Below are 11,040 nucleotides of genomic sequence, written 5' to 3'. Positions count from 1 at the left end.
TTTTATCAATTTATTTTTGTGCATTTATTATTGTTATTTTTTATTTCTTTACCATCTGATCAATTATAGGTACCTAGGTAAGTTATTGAGAGAAAATCAATTAGGTACCTACCTAAGTTTTTTGTTATTATTGTTATCAGTTTTTGGTAGGCATCACCTACTTATTCTGGACATTATGCCTTTCGTTCAGTCTTGTCTAGCTGTCCAAGTAAATAAATGCTTACTTATTGTTATAATAGGTATCAGAGAGTTACCATTATGATACACCACAATACCTACCCAATTTTATATGATTCACCATAAGTTGAACATTACAAAGTCCTTGAGCACAAAGTAAACCACTCGACTGGAATATTATATCCAATATTATTATACCATGCATGAAGGAGAAAAAGGACGAAGAAGAAGGAGGAGGAGAAGAAGAAGAAGAAGAAGAAGAAGAAGAAGAAGAAGAAGAAGAAGAAGAAGAAGAAGAAGAAGGGGAATAAAAAGAAAAATGAGGAAAAGAAGAAGAAGAAAAAGGAAGAGAAAAATAGTAAAAAGAAGACCAAGGAATAAGACGAAGTTTAGTAAAAGGAGAAGAAGAATAGGGAGATGAAGAAAAAAAAGACGAAAAAAGAAGAAGAAGGAGGAGAAGGACAAGAAGAAGAAGAAGAAGAAGAAGAAGAGAAGGAGGAAAAGTTGTAGTTATTATGCCATATTATCTACCTTTGCTTTCAATACCGTCCACTTCAATCTCTTTCTCTCTCTCTCTCTCTCTCTTTCTTTCTCCCTATCTCTCTCTCTCCCACTAGACTGGAAAGTGGAAAAACAGAACTGATTTTCTTGAAAAAAAAAAGGAAGAAAGAAACAGGAACGACATTTCCTTTCTCTCTCTTTCTCTCTCATTCCTTCTATCTCTCTCATGCCTTTTATCTCTTTCATTCATGCCTTCTCTCTCTCTCTCTATCCTCGAATTTCTCCTTTCTATTCTCAGCCACACTTTCAAGTTTTCTAAATTAAATTTTTCCTTCAAACACAGAAGAGAGAGAAAGAAGGAGACAAAGAGGAAGAGCTGGAGAGAGAGAGAGGTTTTCTTCGATAGTCAAAATAAAACAAGAGAAGAAAATGGAAAACTTTGGACCCAGAAGTGTCAGACATTGTGGTGGGACAGAGAAAGAGCTGAAGAGAGAGAGAGATCTGAAGAGAGAAAGATAGAGGGGAGGTTTTAGAGTTTTAGACAAAGAGCTGGAGAGAGAGAGATAAAGAGAGACTAGAGAGAGAAAGAGATCGTGAAGCTCGACACTATAATATAGCATTCCAACAGCCTAAATCAGGGGAAGTAACCCAATAATAGAGTTCTTCCACCCTAAACTTTTGTGACACCCTGCCACCATTTTTTTTTTCTCAGTGTAAGGAATAGAAAAGAGTACCTATAGAATATGTATGTATTCCTTGTAATACGAATAGAATATACCTTAAATAGATCTGCACGAATAGAACTGAAATATCCCTTTACCCCTGCAGTTTAAGTATAACCGGGGTCTCGTATATTTGATGGCTTATTGATAAAATACCTGCATCAGTAAACAATTCAAAAGAAAAAACCTTCCTAAACTTGTAAAAAAAAAGCATCAACTTCAAACATCTGATCGGCCAAAACTTGTTTCAATCTGACTTGAGAGGAAGAAATTTCGTTTTTATAAAATGAGGTGTAAGACCACTAGCAGATCGACATGCTATATGGGTTGATAGTTGTAGTCTGTCCTGTCTTCCTTCTCTCTTCGATTTCGGGACGATAAGACCATAGCAGTTACAGTTCCCTCTGTCAAACCTCTTTTTAAAAAAAGACCTTCCTATTCTTATAAAAAAGCATCAACTTCTAACATCTGATCGGCCAAAACTTGTTTCAATCTGACTTGAGAGGAAGAAATTTTGTTTTCATAAATGAGGTGTAAGACCACTAACAGATCGACATGCTTTATGGGTTGATAGTTGTAGCTTCCCCGTTGAAGATCTCACTCCACGCCACTGCAGATCAGATTAGTTTTCAGATGAAAGGGGCGTCAACTTCCGTCTAGAACAGTCGTGGCTGGTTTCATAGTTCAATGGGTTAGGATTTAACTTCAATGGTCAAAGATCTGACCAGACGACTTGACCATAATTATTATATTATCTCACTCCACGCCACTGCAGATCAGATTAGTTTTCAGATGAAAGGGGCGTCAACTTCCGTCTAGAACAGTCGTGGCTGGTTTCACACTTCAATGGGTTAGGATTTAACTTCAATGGTCAAAGATCTGACCAGACGACTTGACCATATCTCTATCCTGTCTTCCTTCTCTCTTCGATTTCGGGACGATAAGACCATAGCAGTTACAGTTCCCTCTGTCAAACCTCTTAAAAAAAAATACTATTTATCTGAAATCGAGATCGAAGGTAGTCTATGAAACATCCAGGAAAAGTTCTGAAGGAAATTGAGGAAGCAAGAAGCAGAGGTAAGAGGGGAAATGAGATTGTAATAAATTTCTGAATTTCCTGTATTCTCCCCTAAGAAGTTTATTGACAGAGCGGACTGTAAGAACGGAAGTCCGACACTCGTATTTATGAACAAGAATGATCGTTCTTAGATCAGTCTCAAGTCAAAATTGACCAATCAAATGCCTTGAGACTATATAGCACGAACTTAAGAGCCAGCATTTTGTTTATAAATATGGGTGTTACAGTCCCGAAATTGAAGAAAGGAAGACAGAATAGGAAAAAGCCAGCCGTTTCGAGAAAGAGCCTCACGTGTTTAGGATCAAATCCGCCCTGGGCAGGGATCAAACCCGCGACCTAGCGCTTACAAGGCAGACGATCTACCCTCCAAGCTAACTAGGCTGGCACTAATTTCCTTATTCAGATGGACTTTCCAGTCTTATTCTGACAATTTAAGCAAGGTATGTTCTATTTTAGTTACACCTGTCGTAAAATCGACGGTGCTGGCACAACATTCGACAGTCAATATTTAGAAATCAAAATTTCCAAAACCACCTATTGATTAAAATACACCGCGCCATCTCTGATCTCCAAATCCGCCCACAATCAAGATTGTGTTTGTGCTTTGAATATAAAGGACTCTGATTTCTCGATCACACAATATCTTCTGACTTTCACCTTCCCTGGCTAAAGTTCCAACTTGATGACTCAACTATAAAAAAAAACCGAATCGACGTGCAGTCTTGACTGTGGGCTTTTTAGAGCAGGTCCGCTATGTACGGTTAGAGAGTTTACGCGTACAGAGAGTTTGTTTATGGGTAGGATTTTACGAGAGGTAATTTAATCACTAATGTTCGTTTACTGTTGAACTGGGTTTGTTTTGGTTCCTACATATTTGGTACAGTTAAATCAGAGGTGTAGTTGTAGTGGAGTTACTTTTTCGTGTTTTGATACTGTCAAATCAGGGGCGTAATTGTGATGTTTTTTTCGAGGGTTTGACGTTACTGTATAACTTCTAAGGTTTTCAGAGACGGATATTTTACCCTCCGTTTGCCGACAGTCTTCCTTCCTCACATTAACCTCAGCCTGGGGCCGGGAAAGGCCAGCAGTACTTGATCGTCCAGATGGTCACCCATCCGAATACCAACCACGATAAATGTTGCTTAACTTCAGTGATCCATTAGAAACTGGTGCATTCAACGAGCTATCCTTGATTCCATCAAAATAACATCTAGTAAATTAAAACAAATACCTAATAAATTGCTCAATAATCTAATAAATTTGAAAGATCTAGATTTAGAATCTAATGAGATCACCACGGTTAATAATTATACGTTTTATGCTTTATCAATTAGTAAGATAAATTTAAAAAATAATCAAATAGAGACGCTTTTTGAACATTCGTTCAATGGTTTAGAATTTACATTGACTGATTTGGATCTTTCAGAAAACAAGCTCAAAGACTTTCCATTTCCTGCGATTAAATATTTAGAAAATTTAGTTAGTTTGAAACTATCATATAATTTGATTACTAGTGTAGAGATTGAGAACAATGCCAAAACGAATTTTAAACATATTTAGAAAATTTAGTTAGTTTGAAACTATCATATAATTTGATTACTAGTGTAGAGATTGAGAACAATGCCAAAACGAATTTTAAATTGAGTTATTTAGATCTGAGTAGCAATAGTATCAAAAAATTGGACAACAGTAACATAAGAACATTCAGATATTTGAAAGTGTTAATATTGTATTTGAATAAAATAAATTTTATTAACAAAGATTATTTTAAACATTTGATTTATCTTGAGAACTTAGATTTAAGCAGAAATAACATAAAATATTTGGATCCTGAAATTTTCAAATACAACAGTAACTTAAAAACAATTGATCTCTCTTTCAACCATATCCATGATGTCAGCAATACCTTCAACAATTTGTACAATCTAAACGAGCTCATCATATCTGACAACAATATCTTGGAATTGCACAGCTATACATTTTACAACTGTACATCGATCAAAATTCTAGATTTGAAAAACAATTCAATTCGTAAGATCAGTACAAGTACATTCTACACTTTGTATGATTTGAACCAGTTGTTCCTCAATTTCAATTTCATTACAAGCACAACTAATTTGTTCAAACACAATAAAAACTTACAGACCTTATCCTTAGACAACAATCATATCAGTCACATTCAAAATAACACTTTTGTAAATCTGTTCAATTTGAAAGAGTTACGACTCAATAACAATAAAATAACTAAATTGAACAACATATTTGTCAATTTAACTAGCCTTTCAGAATTATATTTACAAAATAATCAAATCAACGAAATTCATTACGATACGTTCTGCAATTTGTTTAGTTTACAGTATATAAATCTACAATTTAATTTAATAAATAATATTTTCTGTATCAACAGTAACATTTTATCTTTACAGATTAATAATAACAAATTAACCAATATAGAACATTTGTTTTACGGTTTGAACAAATTGCAGATGCTGTACTTAAACCATAACTATTTAACAAATATTAAACATAACTTATTCAAAGATGTAAATAAAACTGAAAAAATATATTTACATAATAATTTCATAGAAAAAATTGACAATTATTCATTTGTTAATATGAAAGACTATTTAGTATCGATTAATTTAAATAATAATAAAATTAAAACGGTTAGTGAATATTTATTTACTGAACTTTCAAACCTACAGGAGTTGTATTTGTCCAACAATGAAATATCTTATATCAATGAGAATGCTTTCAATATAAAATCTTTGAAAATTCTTGACCTGTCCTACAATAAAATCAAAGTTGTCCATTTAGGTTATACCTTAAAATCTTTAAAAACGTTGAATCTAAAGCACAATTTTATCATTAATAATAATTTTAATAACCTTATTAACTTACAAGAATTAAATTTAGAGGATAATTTAATAAACAATAATTTAGATTTAAATTTGTTAAATTTGAAAACTATTAAACTATCGAACAATAGTTTGGGGAACATAACCAATAGTTTCCTATTCAACTTAAAATTACTAGAGGTTATACATTTGTCCAATTGTAATATTATTAACATAGACAGCCTATTTATTCATAATAAGAATTTGTACAGAATAGATTTAAGTTATAATTCCATCCACGTTATTCCTAATAATTTATACAATTTAATAAAGTTAAGGGAAATAAATTTAAGTTTTAACAATATTGAACAAATTTCGTTCAATCCAATTTTAAATTTAATTGATTTAGAATTGAGAAACAATCTATTAAAGAAATTTGATTTATCTCTTTTTGTAGTGATTAAAAATATTGACTTGAGTAATAACTTTATCAACGAGTTATTGCTATCTGACAGCAACAATATCAAAATAAATTTACAATCTTTGATACTCGAGAACAATTCCTTGAAAAAATTACCAAAAAATTTCATCAACATATTGATTCATTTAAATAAATTAGATTTAAGTAATAATCAGTTCAATTATCTACCTTTAGGAGACTTTTTTAATTTTCTGAACACAACTCAACTAACAAAAGTTTCAATGTCAAAAAATCCTACCGGTAATATTTTGAAACAATTCGAATCGTTTATTCCGAACACAGAAGTCTATAGAAACTTGAATGAATTAGAACTCACATTTGCCAATTTGTCGGTCATTTCATCTAATGATTTTCTTAACTTTAACAATCTCCTCAATTTAAATTTGTCGTATAACTCAATCTATAAAATATCTCAAAATTCATTCAAAAACTTAACAAAGTTAATAAAATTAGATTTAAGTTATAACACAATAGAGATTCTGCCTCATGAAAGATTAGCCGGATTAAAATCTTTGAAACTGTTAAACTTATCACATAACTCTATCAAAGAAATCAACGAGTTCCATCCAGACCTCAGCAATGTACAAATCTTAGATTTAAGTTATAATTCTATTGCAAATCTCAATTCAAAATTCATCCTCAATTTGCACAATCTCAATGAATTGTACATCTATGAGAATTTCCTCTCCTACATCAGCAATGATATGTTCCTTCATGTTAATCAACTTCAACTCTTGGATTTTCGACACAATCAGTTCCAACATATTCCCATCAGTGCGTTGAAGCTCATAGAAACACAAATCAGGAGTTTGAAGACTGAAGGTGAGTTTCTAAGAAAGGTGAGAAATTGATAATAATCAGGTAGCTTGGTCTATGAAAGACTTCAAAGAACTTACCGTTGACTTCGTTCTCATTTCGTTCCGTCAATAAAAGGTTAAAACAAATTTTTCGTCAATAACATTACTTTCCTCATATAAACAAACCATTTTGAGTTTGCGTGCTTATATATTACCAGTAAAATAACAGCACGAAAAGCTGACATCATCATCAATAACATGACTTTTCGCTCCCTGTCCACAGAGAATCCCATCAACTGCGACTGTGATCAGCAGGAGCTCTGGTCGTGGCTGAAGGACCACAAGAAGATCATCCCTGAAGAGGACATTCTCCGGTGCAACCTGCCGTTGAATCTGAAGGGACAATCGTTTCTCGATTTGGAGCCGCAGAAGTTCTGCTCCTCGTTTGGAGAAATCAAAATGAGCGTGAGAGATGTTCAGCCGTTTTCCATGCTGGTATCTTGGGTGTCCAATCTGAACCAGAGTACCATCCGAGGATACCGGATTGCCTATCAGGCCATTGATATTGACGGACAGGTAAGGGAGGAGCACGGTTCTTGATTTCAGGTGAACGGTAAAGTGCTCGAGCCGAGCGCCAGCTCAGTCAAACTGATCCGCCTCTCACCCGAGACCAAATACCGCATCTGCATCCTGGCGCTACCTATCGTGGAAACCACCAACCTCACGTACACTGCCAACTTCTGCACCCAAGTGTCCACCCTTGACGGAACCAAACAGGTCGACGAAAACAACATCTTCAAGGGTTCCATCCTAACGCGGAGACTTGGTCTTATCGTGGGCAGTGTTCTTGGTTGTATCGTCTTCATCATACTTGTCAGCATCCTGGGGTTCCTCAAGCTGAAGAAACAGAAACAAGAGGCCAAACGAAACAGCGAAAACATTCAGACCATCAACACGACGGACTACCTGAACTACCAGCAGTTCCACATCGATCACAACTCGGTTTCTTAATACAAAAGTGTAAGTATTTTTGATTCTTTTCCAGAGTAAGACTTGTGACATCTGGGTGAAGGTGGAGGAACACCTTTACTCCCGGTGTTGCGTGTCTTGCTCTGCTTCTTCTTTGGTTCCTTAGTTTGGCAGCTTTGTAACTAAGATTCGGTGTTGGTACTCAGCTCTAGAAGTCATTAGGACTTCGCAGGCCTTTTTGTTTTTCCTTGTTACACATTTGTGACCGAATCTTTGTTACATCGTTTTCTAAATCGCGAGACGGTTTAAAGAGAAAGTGTTGAATGATTGTAATGAAAGGAGAATGTAGAGATAGAGACCCTAGTATGATTTGTATAGTTCTGATATACCTACCTACGCTATCGTAGTGCCTACATAGGTATTGATCAAATTATTCGCACATTCGGAATCTATGCATGAAAGTAACCAATCAAATAGGTACGTAGCTTGAATACTTTTTATCTCTTTGGTCCGTCTCAATTCATTCCGTTTAGTGATCTTATTTTATGCTTAAACAATAGATCTACAGAGGTCGCAGTGTTAATTGCATACTCTCTTGGGAGAGGAGCAACCAGTCCCATAATAGAATAGAATAATAGAAGATCAGGCCCACTATCTAACTAAGCTGACGAGAAATCGATTTTCTCATGAATTTGCAATGAAGAATGAACCTTTGAAGAAGGCAAATTGGAAAGCCCAGTCAGTATCCAAAGATGATATTCCTGTGCCCTAAATCACCAAAGTATGGAAAAGTATTTACAATTCCATAATTATGTTGACATGATTCGTTTAAATTCAAAATTCTGCTTTTCCATTGGCTATTACACTTGTAAGATACTTTTCCATACTTTGGTGATTTAGGGCACTGGTAGAAATCATTCCATATCCACACCCAGCACCCACACATTGTGTACCTATATACCTTAGTGGACAATAGATCAGTTGCGCTTACTTGGGTGATGTTTCAAAGTCAAGAGCAGGAAAAATGAGGACCAACGGAATTTTTTTCTTCTACGGCTTCTAGATCCCGAGTAGTAACAATAGTAACAGTCACCTCCGTAATAGTCAGACACCTCCACAGCAAAACAGCGATCACACGCTAAGTGACAGGCTAACGTGTTGCCACTTCTCCACTCCACAGGGAACGGTGTTATCACCTACAACTACCTGAAAACGGCTACTTTCCCTGTCGCGTATAATATCTCTAGTAGCGCGGTCAAACTTTCTTGACTTGGCGGGGCGGACCGCTACCGCGCTCCTTAATAAGTTATGGATAATTCTAATTCTAAAATCTTTTTATCAATTTCAGGTGAACGGTAAAGTGCTCGAGCCGAGCGCCAGCTCAGTCAAACTGATCCGCCTCTCACCCGAGACCAAATACCGCATCTGCATCCTGGCGCTACCTATCGTGGAAACCACCAACCTCACGTACACTGCCAACTTCTGCACCCAAGTGTCCACCCTTGACGGAACCAAACAGGTCGACGAAAACAACATCTTCAAGGGTTCCATCCTAACGCGGAGACTTGGTCTTATCGTGGGCAGTGTTCTTGGTTGTATCGTCTTCATCATACTTGTCAGCATCCTGGGGTTCCTCAAGCTGAAGAAACAGAAACAAGAGGCCAAACGAAACAGCGAAAACATTCAGACCATCAACACGACGGACTACCTGAACTACCAGCAGTTCCACATCGATCACAACTCGGTTTCTTAATACAAAAGTGTAAGTATTTTTGATTCTTTTCCAGAGTAAGACTTGTGACATCTGGGTGAAGGTGGAGGAACACCTTTACTCCCGGTGTTGCGTGTCTTGCTCTGCTTCTTCTTTGGTTCCTTAGTTTGGCAGCTTTGTAACTAAGATTCGGTGTTGGTACTCAGCTCTAGAAGTCATTAGGACTTCGCAGGCCTTTTTGTTTTTCCTTGTTACACATTTGTGACCGAATCTTTGTTACATCGTTTTCAAAATCGCGAGACGGTTTAAAGAGAAAGTGTTGAATGATTGTAATGAAAGGAGAATGTAGAGATAGAGACCCTAGTGTGATTTGTATAGTTCTGATATAGCTACCTACGCTATCGTAGTGCCTACATAGGTATTGATCAAATTATTCACACACTACATCGTTTTCTAAATCGCGAGACGGTTTAAAGAGAAAGTGTTGAATGATTGTAATGAAAGGAGAATGTAGAGATAGAGACCCTAGTATGATTTGTATAGTTCTGATATACCTACCTACGCTATCGTAGTGCCTACATAGGTATTGATCAAATTATTCGCACATTAACATCTAAGTATAACAAAACCTATGAATAATAAAAAGGAACAAAGATATTTCATATCCATAGGTTAGTACCTAATATTTATTTTTTTCTTATGTAGGTTTGGTACTATTGTATACTGAAAGTAACTATCTGGAATAGTTGAGTATTTTAGTTTTAAATACCTCTCATACTCATTAAAAGCTACACCTAGAAAAACAATTCAATACGATAACATCTAAATTACATATCCTAAATATTAACATTGATACTGTTACTTTTATTAACAAAAAAATTATAGTTTTTAACCAGTATAACATACAGAAAAAAAAATCTAGTAAGAATTATATTTTGAAGATAAAAAAGATATTTGGGAAAACAAAGACCTCATGAAAGTCAGAGGCCTCCGAAAAAATCTAATAAAGTGCTAGCTGATTGACTTCATCAGTATTGATAGACATGGTAAGTATTTTTGATTCTGTTTCCTCTTGCTTCAGGGATTCAAAAAGTGAAAAATGATTGTAATTAATAAATAGAGAAAAGAGAAAAATCGAGTGCTCTTATAAATATTGGACTAGAAAGTAAAATAATAGAGAAGAGAGAATAGGATTGGAAAAATACTAAATCAAGTGCTCGAATGCCATCTAAAGTTTCTAGCAATTGTATACTAATTTTTACAAATGCTATCGAAATGTTAATTTTAATTGATTCAATTAGTTAGATATTTTACTACGTTTGAATATTAATTATTACTTCAGCATGTAACCAACATGCTGAGATTAAGTAGGCTTATTGATTGAATTTCAATATTTCATTCTAATTTTATTTGTGTAATATAATTATTGGCAAAAGTGGTATGATTCAATTGAAATAAATGCTACTGATTTAATTAGGTAATACTTTCAACTGATTACTTCAGCATGTAACTAACATGCTGAGATTAAGTAGGCTTATTGATTGCATTTCAATATTTCATTCTAATTTTATTTGTGTAATATAATTATTGGCGAAAGTGGTATGATTCAATTGAAATAAATGCTACTGATTTAATTAGGTAATACTTTCAATTGGAAATGTATTTGTGTTCTCGAAAATAAAGATATAGGTAAATAAAATAACTGAAACATGCACGATATATGTTCATAGTATATCTTTCTATCTAAATTTATCATTCAGTATCAAT

The 11,040-nt window shown here is 34.8% G+C and overlaps 1 protein-coding gene across 1 annotated transcript; it reads left to right on the top strand.

Moving 5' to 3' along the window:
• Window positions 1–2,425: 2,425 nt before the first annotated feature.
• Window positions 2,426–8,110, top strand: LOC103517046 (leucine-rich repeat-containing protein 15-like). Its single transcript, XM_026829284.1, has 4 exons — window positions 2,426–2,477; window positions 5,725–6,618; window positions 6,877–7,169; window positions 7,200–8,110. The coding sequence occupies exons 1-4, from the start codon at window positions 2,426–2,428 to the stop codon at window positions 7,602–7,604; spliced, it is 1,644 nt and encodes a 547-aa protein (XP_026685085.1). The 3' UTR covers window positions 7,605–8,110.
• Window positions 8,111–11,040: the final 2,930 nt, after the last annotated feature.

This window comes from Diaphorina citri, unplaced genomic scaffold (assembly GCF_000475195.1).
Source record: "Diaphorina citri unplaced genomic scaffold, Diaci psyllid genome assembly version 1.1 scaffold1729, whole genome shotgun sequence".
Classification (NCBI taxonomy): Eukaryota; Metazoa; Arthropoda; class Insecta; order Hemiptera; family Psyllidae; genus Diaphorina; species Diaphorina citri.
Note: the sequence above shows the minus strand (reverse complement) of the source record. Positions and strands in the feature narration are given on the sequence as shown.